Source organism: Chlamydotis macqueenii, chromosome 6 (assembly GCF_036417535.1).
Source record: "Chlamydotis macqueenii isolate bChlMac1 chromosome 6, bChlMac1.mat, whole genome shotgun sequence".
NCBI classification, from domain to species: domain Eukaryota; kingdom Metazoa; phylum Chordata; class Aves; order Otidiformes; family Otididae; genus Chlamydotis; species Chlamydotis macqueenii.
In genome coordinates, this window is record NC_141561.1 from 24,688,095 (window position 1) to 24,709,440 (window position 21,346).

The 21,346-nt window shown below is 40.4% G+C and overlaps 1 protein-coding gene across 18 annotated transcripts; it reads left to right on the plus strand.

Moving 5' to 3' along the window:
* The first annotated feature begins 1,868 nt into the window (after positions 1-1,868).
* Positions 1,869-19,847, plus strand: HNRNPA3 (heterogeneous nuclear ribonucleoprotein A3). 18 transcript variants are annotated; one of them, XR_015258997.1, is made up of 14 exons: positions 1,869-1,997; positions 5,588-5,699; positions 6,223-6,246; positions 10,017-10,139; positions 10,225-10,371; positions 10,453-10,663; positions 10,912-11,001; positions 11,063-11,170; positions 11,254-11,364; positions 12,463-12,609; positions 13,716-13,841; positions 13,926-13,997; positions 17,052-17,126; positions 19,086-19,847. XR_015258997.1 is itself a non-coding variant. In XM_086751591.1 (13 exons), the coding sequence occupies exons 2-12, from the start codon at positions 5,634-5,636 to the stop codon at positions 13,976-13,978; spliced, it is 1,206 nt and encodes a 401-aa protein (XP_086607717.1). In that variant the 5' UTR covers positions 1,869-1,997; positions 5,588-5,633; the 3' UTR covers positions 13,979-13,997; positions 17,052-19,384. The 18 variants fall into 18 exon arrangements, 16 of the variants coding, with proteins under 16 accessions (XP_086607717.1, XP_086607714.1, XP_086607728.1 ...); XR_015258996.1 differs by having other exon boundaries at positions 17,327-19,384; XM_086751591.1 differs by having other exon boundaries at positions 17,052-19,384.
* Positions 19,848-21,346: the final 1,499 nt, after the last annotated feature.

Below are 21,346 nucleotides of genomic sequence, written 5' to 3' on the forward strand. Positions count from 1 at the left end.
CCTCTGACTACGAAACGATAACAGCCAGAATACATACAGGTATACTAAAGCCTGCGTTTTTTCTTAAGAAAATGGGTGATTGAAAATGGGAAGAAATATTCCAGTAGATAACAACCAATCTGAAAACACTTTACTAGCAGAAAATTGTCTGAAATAAAAATTATAATTTTTTGTCTAAGACCTCAAACTTCTGGATAATTATCATCAACTATGAATTTTTTTAAAATGTGCATCTCCCTCATTTACTGGTGGCTTGTCTTTTATGTCAGTGCCGTAAGCGCAATATTATAAAATTATTACATTCTGTACAATTGATTACATATAGAGGAGGACGATCATGAACTGAAACTATAGAATCCAAATGTGGTCTGCCTATGGCTGTGCAACCAAACGAGACTGCAAAACAATCGGCCTCCATGAGTGACACTTAACTGCGAAATGAATGACAATCAAACTAATAAAGGCACGGTATTCTTCAAATTCAGTGAGGCAGCTCCCATGTTAACTACAAGAACCTTCGTAACTAAGAGATATTCAGCCAGTTCTGTTGTCTGTCTCACAGTATTCTCACTCTGCAGGTAATAGGGGCAAAAGAACAAGCAACATAAATGACACATATATAAAGAATTTTATCTGAAATAAGAAGTTAAGTTGTGGGGTTCAGTTGGTTGAGAGAAGGAAGGTGAGAAATTGTTGGTTTTGGCCTCAGTGTAAAGAACATCTGGAGGCTGCTGAGATTTGCAGGGAGTTTTACTTTCTAGGAAGTCACCTACCTTCTCACAGAGATCAAAATATAGGAATAATCCGAAAACTTCTTTCAACTTCTGTACACAACAGTCATGAAAACGTTTCTAAACCTATTGGGAAATTCTCTACGTGGTAGGGAAATTCACTTTAGTTAAGATAAATCAAACAGGTTTTGACACTTTTGCATAAATTAAAGCTGCTAATCTGAACCCCTTTTTTTTTTTTGTAGGAACTACAGGGTAAAAATATAAAGAAATTAAATTAGCAGCTAATGCTAAACTTCCAGTGATTCATAACCCTTTCAGTGAAGCATTTCATATGGGGGGTACCCACCTGCAAACCTTTCAGTAAAACCACACCAACTCCTTTATATAGTTTAAAGCTATTTTTAAAGGGGTAAGTGCCAACACTTCCTGCCTAGGTTAGGTCATCATACTGAAATAACTACTGGTACTGTGAGAGGATAGAGCTAACCAAGGCTGAAGAAACGTAGACTTTACCGGTATGATTTTGTAATGCTGTTTTTCCTGATGTCATTTTCCAGATAAGGAAAAAATTGGTATGTATGTGCTTAACTATGATTTATTCTATATAAAATTTTTGCAGAAGAACCTTTCTTTTAAACTCTTTGTGCTAGCTTATTACTTGAAACTCTATTAAAAGATACAAGGCAATGCCTCTGCTTAAGAAACTATGGAGAAGTTTGTAAAACTTAGTGTTTGTATTTGTTTTGGTATTCGACCAGAAATACACTAACCTACCCTCACTCTCAAAGGGTGAGTGCTAAGCAGTCTCTTCGCAGCATCTCGATAATAAAAACAATTCGTGGAGACAAATGACTTATTTTAGAAGGTCCCGGGTGCCTCGGGCGCACCCCGATACTCCCGCAGAAGTCGTCCCCGCGTATCACATTCCCTCCTTGCCTTTTCTTTTCTTTCCTACACAGTATTTTAACCCGTCTGGGGAACAAATCCCCTCAGGGCCAGTATTTCGACGGCTCCCCTTTCAGGCAGCAGCCGTTACAGACGCAGGCAATAGCGACACCGACCCGCAGGCCGCGCCAAGCAGGAGGCGGGGGCGAGCGGGCGGGCGGCCTGACGTAGCGAGGAGAGGCGGTGCCCGCCTGCGCGCACCAGTCACGGCTGCGCGCGGCGCCACCACCCCCACAGCGGGCGGCGGTGAGCGCGCTAGGCCGGCTGGCGGCGTGGGACCGACGAGCGCGTGAAGGCGCTTAACCGAAGGCTGGCACGGTTATATCTTATCTTCTCTCGCCTCTCACCCTCTCCTCTCCCTCCCTCCCTTCTCCGGTTGCCCTTGCTCCCCTCTTTTTCCACCCCCTCGGTGGGGAAGGGGCCGCTCCGCCGAGCGCGGCCCAGGGCTCGCGTGGGGGAGGGGCGGCGGGCGCTGAGGAGAAAGCGGTAACGGCCGCCGCGCGAGAGCGCGCGCAGCTGCCGGTCCTCCCCTACCCCTCCTGCCCGCCCTGTCGCGCGGTGCCTGGAGCCCGCCTTCCCGCCGCGTGACCCCCCTCCTCTGCCCCCCCCCTCTTTCTCTCGGCTCCATATTGGTACTGAAGGAGGCCGGTCTGGTCACAAAATGGAGGTAACTGCCCGCCGCGGGGAGGGAGCGGGGCTCGCTAGGCGCAGCTGAGGCAAGGGTGGAAGGGGAGGTGAAACGGCCTCCGCTTCCCCCCGCCCCCCGCGGCAGTGGAGCTGCTTTAACCTCCCGCCAGAGCCCCCGGGCGGGAAGGGGGAGCGCTGGGCGCGGCGGGCTGGAGCGCGGCAGGGCGGGGGAGGCACGTAACGGTGCCCCTCGCGGTTCCCGCTGCCGGCCCGGAGCGGCCGCCGCCTCCTTGGGGCGTTTCTGCCGCGCTCCGGACCCGTTTTTCGCTGCGACATGGCGCATTAGCCCGCAATGGCGGCCACTGGCAGGAAGAGGGAGGATGCGGGAGAGGCTGCGCTTCCGCCGTGCAGCCCCTCGGGCATCGCGACTGCGGCCGCCATTTTGCTGCACTCGGTTGTGTGGATGGGGGGGGCCTGGCCCTCGGCTTGGGACAGGGTTGTGATAGCAGGGTCCCCCCTCAGCTATCCTGGGTGGCACAGAAGCGCTTAGGCGCGTATTCAGGCGAGAGCGGGGAGAAGCGGGTCCCACTCATGTATGTGTCATTGTTCTGTCCTCCCATTGTGGCCTCCCCTGTAAGTCACCCGGACTCATGCGCTAAGGATATTCATTTCCCACTGATTTTCCTGGGAAGAGACTTTTAAAGCATTAGGGTCGTTTAGTGTCATGCTCTGCTTCTCGCTGAGGAACGCTCATGCACGTTGCAGCACCTCCCTAATATCTCTTACCCCCTTCCCGAAGGGAGTTAGCACGTGTAGTGAGCTTATGCTGCTCGGGAAGTTGGGGAAGGCACAAACCTTGTTTCAAATTTTTCTCGACTTGAATGAAGTCGAGATCGAATGCGCACTGGGGCAATCATCCATACCCTATTCGGAGGGAAATACTGTCATGATATCCTCTCTTGCTTTTGTTTCCTCTCTTCTTAAAACTTAAGGTTTTTTGCTTCAGTATTTCAAGTAAAGTATGGTGAGCAAAAATTATACGGGGGTTTTGTTTTGTTTTATTATTGACTCCCTTCGTTGCAAGCTGAAACCTTAGAGAATAGAGGAACAAACAGATCACATAAGTTTTGTTCCTACATTAAAAGCAGAGAAGAAACTGCATCCCTTAGCAAAACAGCTAAATATAGCTCTTTTTTTTTTTTTTTTTCCCATGTAAGCAATTGTTTCAGCTGCTTCAGGGTTGTTGAATAGTTTGACAAATGGGAGGGATGATTAGTTCTAAGCATTTGAACATGCTTCAGTAAATCTTGGAAACCTATCACGTAAGTTATTAAGCTAATATCTTATTTTTTTCCCCAGTAGACCTTCCTGTTGGCGTTGCGAATAAACTGCCAACACTTAAAGTGGAAAGTCTGTTGTTTGCTGCTTTAACTGTTAGGTTTGTCACAATACATTGTATGCACATTAAGTCCAACTGTAGATATTTACAAAAAAGACCAATACGTCTCTAAATGGACAGGTAAACTTCCATCTTGGGAATGTCTGTTTCACCTCCACTATCTTGTCTCTCTAAGTGATATAGTAGCATTGTAAGTTCCTTTGAGTAATGAGGCATCTCCTAGTGACTTTTTTTCTCATTATAACCAACAGATTTGGTCTGACACTACTTTCAACTTTGTAGTTAAGGTGCAGTATACAACTATTTCAATGTTAGTTTAACTTAGCTGATAAAAATGTTTTGAATATTTTTATTTGGGTCGGATAGGGTATTTTGTTGATGTTAAGTATAAAAAAAGCTAATATTGACAACTGCTTGTTTTTTTTTTTAACAACTTTCTGTGGGGCAAAGTAGGAATAGGGCTGAAGAGGGTTGTGTTCCACTTGAGCTAATGGTGTACATTAGCAAGGAGAATTCTCTTTTGACCATCATGGCCTGCAGAAATCATGCCTGAGAGCTTTATATTGGCCAGCATGGAGCCTCACTGGAGAATGCAGCAGGTGACAAAATCAGAGAGGGATCACATACTTTTCATTACTTAAAGAAAGTATTTAAATAGGCTCATCCCTTTCCTCCCTAACAATTCCCAAAGTTTTATTTTGACATACAGCTACTCTGAAGAACCTTGAATTGTTAACGTTCTCTTTCATACCTCCCCTCTATGACTTAAGGAATTGTACAGCTAACACTTAGTATTCTAATACCTCCTGAGTCAAACTGCTGTTTGATTTTAAGAGCAGAGACCTGCCAGCCTTTCCCTATGCAATATTTTCAGGAATGAAACTTTTTTTAAAAACCCTCAACTGAAACAAACGAAAACCCACAAAAATACACCTAATCCTGTAAATACCAATGATTTTAATACTGCACAAATATAGTTTTACAGAAGCATGTTATTTAGTTGACAGGATTCTATTTTGGCTACTGTAAAAAAGTTTCAAGAAACATCCAGAGTAACTTAAATGATCTTGGAAAACTTGAAATAATAAAGGCTAAAGGGAATGTGATTTTTTTTGTTTCGATGCTTCGATTCATTCACTGAGCTTATCTTGTGAAATACTTGATTTTTGTAATTATATGTACATAACTTTTTAACATTTTAAAAAGTTGGATATGTAATTAGAGCGTACAGGATAGTAATAGAATGTCTGACTTGGAAGCAGAAGTAATGCAGCTGGCTAGTGCTACAGGTTGCAGAGGATCGAGTGTTAAAATTTCTGATGTTGCAAGAATAGAATTGGTAAAGTATTCTTGCACTGGTGCTAGTGGAGAATATTTTTCAATACAGAAAACATGTAACATGTTTTCTAGTGTTCCAGTTTTGTAGGTTGCTGTATCACTGATTACAATAGGTTATACATAAGATAACTTTAATAAGCAGTATTTGCAAAATGTTAAATATTTAGGGGTTTAAAATCAAGAGAGGTAGAATTTATGTAGTTTGGGTATCAAGGTGGAATTTGCTTGCCCTGTACCAGTTGTACTCGGACAGTAATCAGCATGGGTTGTCTTCTACCGATTTTAGCTTTAGGTTGTACCTAGTTATTCCAACGGTTGTAAAAAGACCTTTACTAGGATAGCAGATGTTCCTTCTGCAGCTCTTCTTAATCATGAGCAAAATGGGCTGAGGATTTTTACTCTACCCTTTTGAATACTTACTCTTTTTCTAGTTTCACCCTTCTCCTGTTTTCTCCTACAAAGCCACACCTGTGTGTTGCAGCCAGAGAAGGCCCTGCTTCACAGGAATTGGGGTAAGTACTGACTTACACAACCTGTTTTCTAGGTTTCCTAGATCTAAAAGAAAGGCTGAGTTAGAGTACCCTTCCAAAATGGCTGCTCTTAAGGAAGAGAGAGATGTGGAAGACTACAAGAGGAAAGGAAGACGATCTTCACAGGTGAGAGGATTGCTATTTTTTTAATTTAAAAAGTAGGTTTAAGGGGGAAAGATTAGAAAAAAAAACTTAACCATTTCTATCTGATGTATTAATTCATAGCTTTTTTTTTTCTTACCTTCTTCATCCCCATATTAGTGAAGTAACTTTAAATTGCAATATATTACTTAAAATTTTAAGGGGTGGGGTATTAAGCGTAGTGGGGAAATTTTGCTTTTCTAGTTTTCTGTTATAACAAAACTGTTTAAATGTATGTTTGTGATTAAAGAAAGGTGTAATTATTTTTTTTTTTTAAGAAATTCATGCATCCTCAGAATATCAGCAGGAGCTTGATTCTTTCCTATCTTCAAAATCCTGTTTTTAGTGGGAATGAAGACAGGTTTTTTTTTTTATTTTATTTTTTGTTGTTGTTGTTTGGGTTTTTTTGTTTGTTTGTTTGTTTTTAATAAAAATGGTTGCCTAATAGTCACTGCAAATGAAAGTGAGGCTGTACTAAGTAAAAATAACTGTTTTCTTTTGCTTCTAGCAGAAATACCGTAGACTGAATAAGGTGCGTAGTATAGAGAAGATGTTGGGGCTGTTCTGGGAGGATGGGAGCTAGTTATTTTGGGGCAGGGTGTGGAAATGGGAGGGGGGGAATAAAAAGTCTTGATACCCTTCAGAAGATAAACTCAAATTTAAGATTAGCAAAGAGGGTATTAAATATGCTTGTGTAGTTATAACTGAGATATTTTATGATTGTTTATTTTTCTTTATTTGCTTTCTAACGTTACTTTTCCAAGGTGCCGGAATATTTAGCTAGTTCAAACCAACTTTTTCTGGAGTTATACGCTACTGCAATGTGGGAGGGCCTGTACACCTATTAAGAACAAAAGTTGTCCGAGTTGCATGTATCTGGTAGCGTATGGTTATTTTGTATTGAAGTATGATGTGTAAGGTCTTCCTGGAAGGAATGTTGCAACTGTTTCACTGTGGTGGACTTTGGATAGAATGTAACTGGGGTCGCTCAGCTGCCTACAAAATAAGCTCTAGTAGTTTACAAAAGTAGCTTGCCCTGGTACGTACTTAAAAGCTATTGAGTTTCTAGAGAACATGTTTCACAGAGAAAGTTGATGAGGCCCTAGTTGTAAGCTTTCCCGTTTCAGAAAGGCAGTCTAGCATTGGACTGCCTGGAGGACAGAGCAGGCTCATCTTACATTTTTAGCTGCAGGTAAGTGTAGGTGTGGTGCTAGGCATTTTGTGGATACTTGCTGGTGTTCATAGATGTATGATGCACGGGAGGACTCCACCTGAACGCAATGCCTTTAGAGAGAAATACTGCAACTCCAAAGGGCTGATCGTTCAAAACATCTGCCGTATAAAAGTTAAGTTTGTAGCAAACTCACAATAAAGGCAGTGAATATCTGCAGCAGTGTTGTCAAAAGGTCTTGGGATTTCTGCAAAGATTAGGGTTTTTTCAGGATTCCAAGGGGATGCGAATTACCGTTTTTTCTTCCTCTCTTACGAAAGAGATACAGTTAGAGTGCGCAGAGTGTTCGGAAGTTTAGGTAGGACATAGGAACCAGTATTTGGATTTTGATCGCGAGAAGGGGTGAGCAGAGGGGGTGCCGGATGCTCCCCCGCGTCGCCGGCCTCTCCCTTGTCCTCCTCCCGGGCCGCCCTTGCCGGCTCGAGCGGGGCGCTCCCGTGGCGCCGCTGAGACGTGGCCGGCGGGGCGGGTGTTGCTGCTGCTGCGCGCGTTCCCGTGGCCCCGCCCCTGCGGCTCCATGTTGAGGGTGGAGGAAACGAGATCGCTCACAAAATGGAGGCCGTCGGTGCTGCGTAGAGCGTTGGCCTGAGGGAGGAAGTTACTGGTCAAGGCTGGATAGAAAGTTCCCCGCCTCCTCAGAGCCTATTAATACATTTGGGAAGTCCCTTAAACAGCTTAGGGAGAGAAACGAAGCTTCCAGCCAGCTTGCTGGCTGCAGGCAAGGCTGGGCATTCTTCACGCCCCCCGCTGCCCGCAAAGGACTGCTGCAAAGTGTGGATAGTGTGGTGGCCTGCAGTATGGACTGAGTAGGAGGGAGTCTGCTGATCTTGTTGAAGCAGTGTGGTAATTAGACTAGGGTGGAAGGGAGAGATGTATTGTGCAAGGTTTCCTGCCCAGGAGAGACTGCTGTTTAACTTACTTGCAGTGGAAGGACTGAGAAACAACATCTTGTGTGATAGAAGACAGCACTCTGAAAACCATAGAGATACTTATCCCCAGTGAGAACAAAATAACTGGAGAAAAAAAAAAATTCCCTAAGAAAGTGTTGCCTTTTATTTCCGTGGAGAGTTCCTATAGCGTATGTATGTCCTGAGGATAATTTCTCTCCGATAGAAGAAGAAAGATAGAAGCTGTAACATCAGGTGATTTTCTTACCGTATGAGAATGGCAGTTCATGTGCACATAATAAAAAGAAGCAGTAAAGTACTTCACTTTTCCTTTCAGGGGTGACCTGAAGAACTCTGTGGTTGTTCTTTTAAAGGAAAAGCAGTCTGATTTGCTGACTGAAAACCCCATAGCCTTGAGGGGTGTCACAGAACTGTAAAAAGTCTATCCATTTTTTCGTTATGTAGGTTTTTGGTTTTGGAGAAGTCTAAACTTTATAGTTTAACAAGATAGATTTCCTTTAATATGCATAGGAGAGTTTGAAACACTTAATGTTCCCAACTTTAACATAACTCAGCTGAAAAAGAAATAGTGTTGGTAGATTAAAAAAAAATACAATTAGCAACAGAAAACAATAAGAAAGTTGTTACTTAGAATGTTGGGGCTCGTTCTTACTAAGTTTAGCAGATAAAAGATACTTCCCAGCCAGCTTTTAATAGTCTTAGGCGTTTTTACCTGTAGTACAATCTGAACATTATAAACCAATGGTTTCCTAAAGCAGTACAGAATTCAGAAATTCTCTCTTGCCATGTATTGCTTCACAATATTCATTGCTCTTTAGTGTGGTTGTGTTGCACTCAAAGGGATGTACACTTGTCTGACAAATCCTAGCACCACCACCCACTGTATTTAAACCATGGCAGAGATTACAGGACTTCACCTTCAGGTTTGGAGCAAGACGTGTACATGTAGAAGTCTGTGCCTGGTTTTACGTCATTTGCGTCTCAGGCTAATGCTGCATCTAATCTAGGTTAACTCACTGCAGCAGAAACAGTGAAGCTTGTTACACGTTCATGCTGCAGAATAGAAGTCATACGCAGCATAGCTGGTCAGCACCTTGTTGTGGAGTCTTTTACATGCACAGAAGTAGCAGCTTGCTAAATAAGATTTTAATCTGGTTGATTTTTATAAGATTTCTCTGTCTTGGGAATGGGAGCAAGTTGTAAAATAATTTTTCATAGACTCCTGTCAAATCTGCCTAACTAAAAACCCATGCTGCACTGAAAGACAGTAGAAACACTAATGTACTTGTAAGACCACTTTAGTTGTACTGTAGAAAACTGGCCTCTGAAAATTAGCACATCTTAAAATATGACTGGTCATCATACTGTCAAGAGCTTCAATTAAACTTATTTGTTTTACAGTGGTTGTTAAGGTACCAGTCTTACTCCAGTAGTTGTACCCAGTAGCAGTCATTTGTTAGTCATGATTCAAGGTGATTTTTTTATCTGTAAGATATAAGTCCATTCTGATTCACATTTAAGAGGTATTTCCCATGGCACTGAAAACTACGTACTTTCTTGCTTGCATGCACTCAACTTACAGAATTATCCAAGTACAAAAATTACTATTTTAAGGAATTAAGAATTGATAAATTGCTTCAAAATGCATAAAAATAACTTTTCAAAATGGATATCCCAAAAGACTAGACACTCAGTTTGGACAATATCCTTCTTTTCTTGTACACCGTATTCTTAAATTTTGTATAGTTCCTCATGGTTATGCTTAATAAAGTGTTCTAACTTCTCTTTATCTATCAGTGCTTCATTGCTGATCCCTACAGAGCAATATGCAACTCGAACATAAGATAGGCATAAAATGAATGCACTTCCAGGTGATTGGGAGCAACCAAATTATTTAGTATATTGAAATCTCTTTACTGTTTTTTTTTTTTGTTGCATTCAAGCGCTCTTAACTTGCTAGTTAGTTAGTGTTTTAATTAAAATCACATCTTGTTAAGTGTTTACTATGCTGTTATCTAAACCCATTAGAAGTCATTGGTTTTTTTTTGTAAATGTATTTACCTATTTGTAGTTATAATGTGCACAGATAATTTTTAGTTATTCTGTGAAATTTTAACTCTGTGGTTTGTATTCAAAATACACTTTTGATTTTTGATTTTGTAGGGCCATGAGCCAAAGGAGCCGGAGCAGTTGAGAAAGCTGTTCATTGGAGGTCTGAGCTTTGAAACAACAGACGATAGCTTGAGAGAGCACTTTGAAAAATGGGGCACGCTCACGGACTGTGTGGTAAAGTGTTAAATTATATATTTCTGGAAGGATACAGGTGCTTAATCTAGTACAGACATGCAGAGTACCCACTATGTTTTTGCAGGTGATGAGAGACCCACAAACAAAACGTTCCAGAGGCTTTGGCTTTGTTACTTACTCTTGCGTGGAGGAGGTGGATGCTGCCATGAGTGCTCGACCGCATAAGGTTGATGGACGTGTGGTTGAACCAAAGAGAGCAGTTTCGAGGGAAGTAAGTTAGTTTTTCAGTTACCTTATTTCATAATCTTTACCTAATAATTTAAAACACCGAATGCCATTTTTTGCTTTGCAGGATTCTGTAAAGCCTGGGGCACATCTCACAGTGAAGAAAATATTTGTTGGTGGAATTAAAGAAGATACAGAAGAGTATAATTTAAGGGAGTACTTTGAAAAATATGGCAAGATTGAAACCATAGAAGTCATGGAAGACAGGCAAAGCGGAAAGAAAAGAGGCTTCGCTTTTGTAACTTTTGATGATCATGATACAGTTGATAAAATTGTTGGTATGTAACTCTTGAGTGAGAAAGGACTTACAGCATAAACATGTAATTTTAGATTTCAGAACCGCAGCGTGTGGAATGTAAGATGTTGGCACAATCAACTGCTTGACTATTATAAGAGATGGGGTAGACTTTATGTTCCTTTTAAAAGTGTGGTCATGCCTTGGAGTAGCTTTCTATGAGAGTTTTACAGGATATTACTTTAAATTATTTGATTTTCTAACTTTTCCCTATTTTACAATTTTCTCTAGTTCAGAAATATCATACTATAAATGGACATAACTGTGAAGTGAAAAAAGCACTCTCAAAACAAGAGATGCAGACTGCTAGCTCTCAGAGAGGTGAGTTTGGAGTTGTGCATAGTTGTTTTATGTAACTAGTTTTCAATTAATGTAATTTAAGTGAAATATTTTGTAGGTCGTGGGGGTGGCTCAGGCAACTTCATGGGTCGTGGAAACTTCGGAGGTGGTGGAGGGAACTTTGGCCGAGGAGGAAACTTTGGTGGAAGAGGTAAATTGAGTGTTTTCACAGAATGTGATTTCTGTGTTTTTATTTCCTGTATCATTCAGCTTAAACACTTAACACGTGTTCAGGAAAACATTCTCATCTGTTTTGTGTTCTAGGAGGCTATGGGGGTGGTGGTGGCGGTGGTGGGAGCAGAGGAAGCTTTGGGGGTGGTGACGGATACAATGGATTTGGTGATGGTAAGTGTATTGTTCACTTCCCCCGCACACCCCCCCTATTATAACTAGCTTTAAGTCTTGCCTTCACCTTGGAAACCAAGTCTACTTTGGTGATAATATTTTCTACGTTGTACAGCTGTGAAGAGTTGAAGGTTTTTTGTTTTCCCTGCAAAATGATGGGTAGGAAAAAAGATGCTTTATATGTACCCTTTAAATAACCTTGTGTCATGAGGTCATGCAGCAGCTGTTTATGATGATTGAGAACTAAATGAAGATTCTGTTGTCAGTTGAGATTACTAAAACTGAATAAAGCAGTGACCAGCTAACATACCAGAAATCTTTTTGATCAGCTGTAAGATTTTTTTGTGGCTCACTGGTATCTGTTTCATTATGAAGTTTGGATGAGTATCCAAAATGAATCTGAAGAGAACTGTGGAAATTACCAAATGGCTGTGGAAGTAGCATTTTTTTGGGTGCAGAGGGAAGAATTAGGGAAGTAGCATGTTGTTACTTGTGTCCTGATTCTATAAGCAGATACATGTAGTGATGTTGAGTTCTTTGGAACTGTTTCCCAGTTCAAAACCACTCCATCAAAATGTCTGAGACCAGGTCAACATCTGGGGTACTAAGTCTTTCACATATGCTTTACGTGATTAGAAAAGAAGAATACTTAGTGGCTTTGACACACACATACATAAAGCTATATGTCTAGATAAAAACTAGAATTTTTGAGGGCTTTGCCTACTGAGTAATTTCAGTTCAGAGGAATAAAGAGGGTGATACACAGTAGTGAGAAAGCCATTTGTGTAAAGAGGCAGTTACTACATATGATGGGGAGTGGTGGTAGCATCTCTGTATTTTCTGGAAGTCAGAATGAACTTTTAAGTGTCATGCTTCGAGGGTATATGTGAACTAGTGTGGGTTTTTTTTGTTTAGATTAAATTGTTTAGATAAAGATGCAACCACAATGAATATAGTACAGGGAAAACATTCTGGGAGATTCTTATTGTTTGTGGGGTGTTTTTGTTTTTAAATTGACCTTTTCTTACCAATATTTAGACCTTTTCTTACCAATATTTAGCTTTGATGTGCTTAGTTTGATTTTTCTTTTATTCAAAGGTGGCAACTATGGAGGTGGTCCTGGCTATGGTAGCAGAGGAGGTTATGGTGGTGGTGGAGGACCAGGATATGGAAACCCAGGTGGTGGATACGGAGGTGGAGGAGGAGGATATGATGGCTACAATGAAGGAGGAAATTTCGGTGGTGGTAAGATGCCAGCTTTAGTTAGATATCTTAGTTAGGTCTGAGTTGTAGAATACCTGAGGCGATACTGTATAAAATAAGTTGCACAATTAGATCTTAATGCAGAATGCTGTGTTACATAAGGAAAGTTCTTTTCTGTCTGGATCGGCTTTGGTACGCTATACAACATTGTTTTACCTGGACCTCTTTTTTCAAAAAGCAGCAGCTATAAATCTGTATGTGGAGGCAGAGTAGGAGAATTTTTGAACTTCTGACTGTTTGTTGCTGTCAGATACCAGCTCATATCATGTAGATTATGTCCTCCTTAGTGAGGACTATACATTAAATTTTTATAAGCTTTTTTATTGTTTACCTGTGAAATGAGCTACTCCAGTTATTTTTATAAAAGCAGTTCTTCTGCCAGTTGACAAAATAAATCCAGCTATGGCTTGTTGTATGATGAGTTTAGCCATGTTCTACATTGTCAGTATTAATTTCCCTGCAGGGATTTCTGAACCATAAGGTTAATTTTTAAATCTGGGGTAACTTCTGTGGAGGCCTTTAATGACAGACAGAATGATTCTGGGAGGGATATCCCACAAATACAAAAACAGCTTAGGTGCTTTACTAGAGTTGTTGGAGAAGGAGCAGTAAGAACTTGGAAGGACTAGTGCAAGTTTGGAGAGGTTAAGCTGCAAAATCTACTGCATGGTTTATCATACCCTCTGATGTGTATACGCAGCATGCCTATTACAGTTCTATCACTTTTTAGAGCAAATAAATTGCATGTAGTTTACATTATTGTCATACATGCAAAGTGTTGGGCAATGGAAGAATGACAGTGAAACTCATGTGCCTTAAGTTTGACCTATTGTCTTAACTTCTAATTGCCTACTCAAATCTGTATAAATTTTCTAATGCAGCATGTTTTTTTTATCTTCAATGACATACCAGTTTTTAATCTGTCATTTGTGCACTGTGAGTAGAGGTAGCATGCAAAATGCTTGCAATTCTGTTTTAAATTGTTTTAAATTATTACAGTTTACATTTACATTGGATGTCATAATTAGGCAAGCTTCACGTCCTAAGTGTTGAACAGAAGTGTCCTTACACGTCTGCGTTTGTTTCAGGTAATTATGGTGGAAGTGGAAACTACAATGATTTTGGCAATTACAGTGGACAGCAGCAGTCTAACTATGGTCCCATGAAGGGTGGTGGCAGCTTTGGTGGCAGAAGTTCGGGCAGTCCCTATGGTGGTAAATATGATTTTGTATGGATTTTTTGTTTGTTTGAAATTTCTTGTTATTCTTGTATTTCAATATACACCCTATTTTTTGTAGGTGGTTATGGATCTGGGAGTGGAAGTGGGGGCTATGGTGGTAGAAGATTCTAAAAGTGCTACCAGAAAAAGGGTAGGTGTAATGCATATTTATAATGATGATTAATAATGTACAACTGTTCACTGAGAGTAATAATTTTCTTATCCTGTATTCAACAGGCTACAGTTCTTAGCAGGAGAGAGAGCGAGGAGTTGTCAGGAAAGCTGCAGGTTACTTTGAGACAGTCGTCCCAAATGCATTAGAGGAACTGTAAAATCTGCCACAGAAGGAACGATGATCCATAGTCAGAAAAGTTACTGCAGCTTAAACAGGAAACCCTTCTTGTTCAGGACTGTCATAGCCACAGTTTGCAAAAAGTGCAGCTATTGATTAATGCAATGTAGTGTCGATTAGATGTACATTCCTGAGGTCTTTATCTGTTGTAGCTTTGTCTTTCTTTTTTCTTTTTATTTTCCCATTACATCAGGTATATTGCCCTGTAAATTGTGGTAGTGGTACCAGGAATAAACAAATTAAGGAATTTTTAACTTTTCAATATTTGTGTAGTTCAGTTTTTCCACATCTAGTACAGAGAACTCTATAACAGAAATAAAATGTAGTTTAGGGTGTTTCCTTGTTAGTTAATAGAGAGGATTAATGCATTTCTCAATTACTATTTTGTATTAATTTAAAGTTAACAATAGAAACACCTATTGATTTGCAGTCTTAAGGGGTCTAGTCTCAGTGTATATATGTAACTGTCATTGACATGAGTTACATAGGCATACAGAGGGAAAACATCTGTATGTTGCATTATAGTTTGTTTAGATGTATAACTAGGATTGAGTTACTCAAATTAGTGTTTGTGAATTATAGAACTAAGCTTTACCTTAATGAAAATTTCAAATTACCTTTTGGTTTGTGCATATTTTTTTAATTTGTAGTTCTGTATTAGTACTAGCGCTTCAAGAAAATAAGGCATGATAAATATTTTAACAAGACCGACTTTAGACACATGAAAGCTGTCTCCCGTCTCATTTGAGATGTATAAGGGATAACTGCAGTTGCTTAAGTCTTGAGTGAAGAGAAAAAGAAACTTGCTTTTTACCTTTATATTTATTGTAATTCCCGAGAAGTTAAGGTGGGGGGAATCAAGTGCCTGTTTCCTTGGGATATACAATGATTCTGTTTCAATAAAACTATACTTTGGGGAGGGTGGCTTGGAATTTTCATCCCCTTCCTTTGTCCCCATTTCCCTATCCCTCGCACCAGACTGCGCTGTTTCAATTAAATGAGGCGTCATAGTGAGAATAATAGGTGTGTTCCTTAATAACTTAATGGCTATATACTTTCTTGCATGCACCCTAGGCAATTTTCTGGACACATTCTTCTGACTGGGAGCCAAGGGTAGCACAGGTGTAATCACTGACAGTCCCAGGTAATGCGTTAAAAAAGCCCGCTCACGATGGGCTCTAAGTAGTATAGTTCTCATGTCTGCACTCAGCTAAGAGCTCAAAGATGAAACAAAACACGATCTAGTTGTATTGTACTGACTAGAAACACTTCCCACAATGTAGAATGGTACAGTCTTGAGTTTCCACAGGTAGAATGATAGTGTGTTACAATTTGGTTTGATGCACTGGAGTAGCAAATCTTATCAGCACATATGGCTAGAAATTATACTTCATTCTCACTTCTGACCTCCAAATTAAGGCACTGCAGTCTGTCCTTTTCTCAGCTGATGTGAATTCTCTCTCAACTATTGCCAGGACAGTGCTTTCTGTCAATTCAGACTCAGAAGAGTAGGGGCCCAGTCAATAGAAGAAACATTCAGACACTTGACAATGTGGTATTGGAATTATTCACACCTGTTTCACTTCTGGGTCAATGTGCAGTATAAGGTAAATGCGATTCCAGTGTAGGAATGAATCTGCAAAGATGTATGAAATGGTTCAAGGCATAATCAGTCATATTAATAATGAATTATAATTTTAAGAAGAAGTAGAAAAATAAGTGTGTTGTTTGAAAAAAAAAAAATTAAACAATGTTATTTAAACACTGTTATTGGAGTGTATTCAGACTGCAGTACACTACAACAAGGAACCGGTGTCAAGATGGTAGCCTCCAAACTGGATTTCAAAGTCTGCTTATTATTTTCTGTGGAGTTTTAAAATATCTCTAAAGCAAGAATTGGTGATTTAGTGAACGCTTCTGTTGTACTTATTAATTTGGGCTTGGGGGCGGGGGTGGGGGGTTGTATTTCAATAAAGGCATTTTTTTAAACAACCCATTTGGAGTTTGAAAACACTGAAAACTAAACCACAACTCACTAGGGAGCGAGACACCTAACTACCGACTTGTTTTGTACGTTACTACGCCTAGAAGATGTGTAGACTTGTACCTGGGGCCTGCACCTCATTGCAGGGACAACTGGAGGATGGGGTTGATGTCCCTTCTGACAATTGATCTGGTATTTCTAGATTTTATTAGAATGTATTGACAGTGTTCTTTTTAACAGGGCCTCTTGTAGCTGTACTGTGACAACAATGTTAACTTTGAAAAATAGTGTTATAATAAACTTTATGAACAAGATCTGTATGCAACCTTTTAAGAGATGGATGTAAGTGATCGCTTTGAGGTGGGCGGGGTAGCTTAGCTGCTGTTTGTGACGTGGAAAAGTGTAAGCCGTGAGGACAGTGATTAACCAGCTCTAAAGAATCTAGGATGTACTTCTTTGATCCGTACTTTGCTAAGGAGACTCATAAGACAGGACTTCAGCAGCAGCCTGTTGAGTATGGAGAAGTCAGCATAATTAAAGAATGACAAGGCAGCAGGAGCAACAGCTTCAACTTCCAGAAAAGTGAAGGCATAAGATACTGTGCTGATAGTGAGCAGCTTCCCAAAGGCTAGTTAAATCTGCTTATCACAGCTGAAATATCGAAGAAAGTCTAGCAAGAGTTCTTCACCTTTTGGAACCTCCTTGAGTGATAGCTACTTGAGTTGACTCAAAATCAATAGGTCTAGCATTTAGACCTGAAAGGAAGGGCAATGAGCATAGGTAAGGTTTGCCTTTTAAAATTTTTCATGAATTAAAAAGAGTAATGGGAGATTTTTAAACAAGGTAAGAGTAATTTCTTTAATTTTCAGGTTGAATGAGAAGCTGCTGCTTGACAAAATGGGGAATGTCTTGCACATCCTCTTCAATTGAAGGTTTCTGACTGGGTAAGACTTGTAGTGTATAGTAAAAAACTTGTTTAACCCTTATTTCCTTCTAGGCTTTCCTTTGCCAGCCTTTGAGTAATAAGGAAAGCCTTGAGTACTGAGGAGCAAGTATTCCAGCATGTGTCGCCCAGTGTTTCCTGTTCTGGATGAGGGTTGCTTGCTGGCATAATTGCTGTTTAAGAATCTTCTGTTCCTAACAGGTACAAAATTGCTGTGTGTCTGAGATCAACAAGACAGAAATGATAAATGTTTTGAAATACGTGCTGTGGTTACCATGGGGAGTGTACCGTGGGGGTTCTGAGAAATTGTTACCTTGGAAGAGAAGCCTTACAGAAACCCAGAAGGGTGAAGGCCCTGAAGCAGTTCATCACACTTCTCAGCAGCGTGTGATGCACTGCTGCTGCAGAAATTCTGTAAAGGCGCTTCACACTGGTTGGAGCAGTGATTTTCCCTCCTAATAAATTAATCTCGGTTTACCAAGTGGGTTTAGTATTGGTTATGCTTCGGTTACTTGGAAAATAAAGTCAAATGGAACCTATGCATTTCAATTTAACCTGGGGCTTAGACATGTTCACAGACTGATTCCAGTATTTAAACGTGTTACCTGCTGTCTGTAAACATCCAGAAACCAAACTCTTGACATTGTAACATACAATTAAAAGGTAACTTGGAAGTGATTTATAATGGTGATGTTGAGATATAATCAGAAGCTACTTTATGGAAATCTCACAGTATCTGTATATATTTTTTAAAAAGGTGACAAATGTTTTTGGTTAGCCATGGTTGAGCCAAAATTTAAAACTGCTGCAGTAAGGTCACAGTCTGACCTCGCTGTCATGTGCCAGACAGCTTGTTGCTGAGGTGACGAGCTTGCTTTCTTACACCTAGAGGTGGAAAACCTTTGCTTTTCCTCTGCTAGGCAGAGTTGCTCTTTGGAGCTCACCTAGGCATCACTGTAGCAACAGCTAACGGGGAAAAGCGTTAGTGTGTTTCATGCTTAGTGGAGGGCAAATGCGTTTGTATTTGGGGAGAGCGTTACATTTATTTTAAAGAGTAAAATCTTTAAAATGTTTTAACGAAAGTAAGCTTTAACAAAAACTCTTTCTAGTTTGCATCCCATTACTAGGCCTGTATATAGAGGAAAGCTCTACCTTTCCTTAACGTGAGAGGATTCTGCGGTCCTGTAGACTTGTTCTGTGCTCTGAAGGGGTCTTCTTGCACTGCGTATGTTGCAGATATTCACTGTTAGAATTATTTTCACACTTAGATTTATAACACTCTTTTCAGACTAATTTGCTTAATTTAAATTACTCATACCCCAATTTGTTCATAAATAAACCTTGTCCAAGATAAAACATTCTTAATGAGTACTTAGTCAAGTGTATCTTTGTGCAAATGACACTTCCAAGAGTTAAGAATATTGTTCCACGGCTAGGTTTTCCATATAGTGGCTGCTATTGAAAACAGCAGCTGGAGATGGAGATGTAAAGTTAAGGAAGCATTGGTCCCTAAGCTGCAGTTCTACAGAAGTTTATTTGGTACCGAAACCTGTGTGTTAATCTAAAAGCAAATGGTACTTCCAGGTACTAAAACTGTATTTCTCCAAAAGTGGCCCAGGTTGATGCAGATGTGATAAGTGTTTTGTTATTACAGAGTACTGAAATTAAACACAGCATCTTAACTTTGGTATCCTTTAAATATTTAAGGTGGGAGGGGGAGCACTCCCAGTCTTTCTAGCATTGATTGTCTGATATACTGACTTGCTGCCTATGGTTCCTGTGTTTAAGACATTAACATGTTTTCGTATACTGCCTGTATTGCGGTGGAATACTCACGTATCAGTCTGTGGCCTCTGACATGTCGTTGTATCTTAAATTGTGTGGAGCATGAAAGATTTTTGAGTATCTCTGAAATTCAGGCATCTGATGGATGATTCTTTTTCTGCTGTGGGTGCTACAGGTTGACATCTCTATCTAAGATTAGCTTTTTCCTGAACTAAAGTAATCCAAGTATCTCCGTAGAAGAAAAATGGCCTTCATGTAGAAGATAATATCGCAAGATTGGAAACAGAATAATGTGTTAAAATAACTGGCAAAGACTTCAAAAGCAATGGTGCTAGTGTGCTGCAATCTTAGAACTTGTGGTTAAACAAGTTTTAAAATATCATGGAAGTGAAAAATTTCAATATAGTCCATAATGGATTGAAATTTGTTAAAATATTTAAATTTTGTATCAGAATAAAGTGTATATTGTCAAATGACTTACAATCTAAAATGCGTTGCCATCACCTTTTTTTAGTGTTGTGAGGAACATAAAGCTGTCTTGAATTACTGTAACCCATGAGTTGCAGGATCATCTTTCCAACTCGGGACTGCAAGTCATGAAACCTTAGTTCAGCCCTGCTCCTCAGCTTTACTTTTAAAATGGATCAAGAAATAAACGGGCTCCATGTGGAGACTTGTCAGTGTATGAAGTCAGCATTGTGATGCACTAGACCTGGTAATGTCACTCGGGTTTGGGAACATACTCTGTACCTCAGTAATAATAATAAAATGAAGGATATAGTTTGAAATCTGATGTTTTCACATATACCAAAATTATCTCTGTGGCATATTCTTTTCCTTAATGATGTTGAGTGTTCTGATGTGAGTACAACCATCACTGTTCATGACATGAAAAATTCTTGTTTAAACTGAATACAAGTTGTTGTGGTCTGAGTTATTTCAGACTGATTCTTTGCCTGGTGGAATTCAAACAAGGCTTTGGCATTAACTGCAGGTTTCTTGTTGTTTGTCTTTTCATCTTGGTAATGGAAGAAGTATCCCCGTATTAGGTTTTAGACAGGTGAGTAGCACAAATACAACAGCCCCTGCAAAGGCTGTAAGGATGCTGTTTGCTTTCGCATTAGTGCTAAAATATGGACCAACTTGAAGTGGAGGGCAGGGGTCGCTGTGGCTTCTGTTTTATAGCCAATTTGTAATTAAAATATTTATATTACAGCTAGAGAGAGCATTTTCTCTAAGTCAGAGGTGTGTCATAGCTCATTTAATGGTGAGGGTCCAGGAGCTCTTCCTCTTCAGGTTCTCTGCTTTGCCATTAGAGCTACTGTGCGTGTATCAGGGTTGAAAGGCTGTCCAGGGTGTGCTCGGTGTGCTTCCTCCTTAGTGCTTATGCTCTAAAATTGCCGTGGATTAGATCCTCTTGCTTTAAAAGGCAGCAAGTCTCACATTCCCCTAATGTTTTGCCCAGGCTTGGCAGGGGTGAGGGGTGTTTCCCTTGCTAGGCAGTGCTGGTGGCAAAGTCAATAGAGGTTTATTTGAACAACCGCAAGGAAAATTTCTCTCACTGCTGCAGTAACTTTGATTTAGTTTATCTGGTGCTTGGCTGCCCTATCTAGAGCAAGAAAAAAATTCCATTTTGTCCAAATCAAATCCAGCCTCTAGGTTTTCAAACATTGGTGTTGACTATTTGCTCCAAAAAGAGGAGAATTCTTGCAGTCAGAGTATGTCAAGGACTGTGCAGGGCAACGGACTGACCTGCTGATAACGAGAAATAAGGTCAGTATGAACAAGGTAAGCAGCCTCAAAGTGCAAGTTGAGTCATGTGGATTTACATTTCCCAATCTCTTCTGCAAAAACACAAATATTACTGCTTGATGTAATGGGCAGGGTTATGAGTACTTCCAGGGATGTTGGAAATCTAAGGCTACAGGTTTTTTTAATTACTTTGCTCTATCTGCTGCCTCAGATACAAATGTTTTGTGGAGCAGGACTTCCCTTGAAAGCTTGTGGCAAGCAACACAGTATGAGTAGCTGTGTAACACTGTTACTTTTCTCTTAAGCTAGACAGGACCGGAGCATCTCCTAGTCCCAAGCTGAGGTACCAAAAGCTTCTGGTACTGGCACTTGGCCATTATACCTGCCTTTTGAAGAGGGTATGGGCAATAGGCTTATGGCTTCTAGCATTACACTGCCCTGGAGCAGAACTCTTTTTGGTGAAGCTGTTGTTGCTGCTCTGCCCTTCTCTCAGCTAAGGCTGCACTGCAGATGAAGCATGAGAGAGAGCATGTGTGGTGTGTGTGTTTCCACCAGGTACTAGAGAGGCCTCAGTAAATGAGTTAACAGGAAGATGAATGACAAGGTGACAAAGATTGGAAATACAAAACTATTAGGGGTAATAAAAGCAAAAATGGGTTGTGAAGTTACACAGATGCTACTCAA

Excerpts from the sequence above, each read along its gene's own strand:
- HNRNPA3 (XM_086751591.1), top strand. The coding sequence starts at position 5,634 with ATGGCTGCTCTTAAGGAAGAGAGAGATGTGGAAGACTACAAGAGGAAA. Across the intron at positions 10,372-10,452 it reads AGAGAGCAGTTTCGAGGGAA|GATTCTGTAAAGCCTGGGGC; the intron begins GTAAGTTAGTTT and ends TTTGCTTTGCAG. Across the intron at positions 11,002-11,062 it reads GACTGCTAGCTCTCAGAGAG|TGAAATATTTTGTAGGTCGT; the intron begins GTGAGTTTGGAG and ends ATGTAATTTAAG.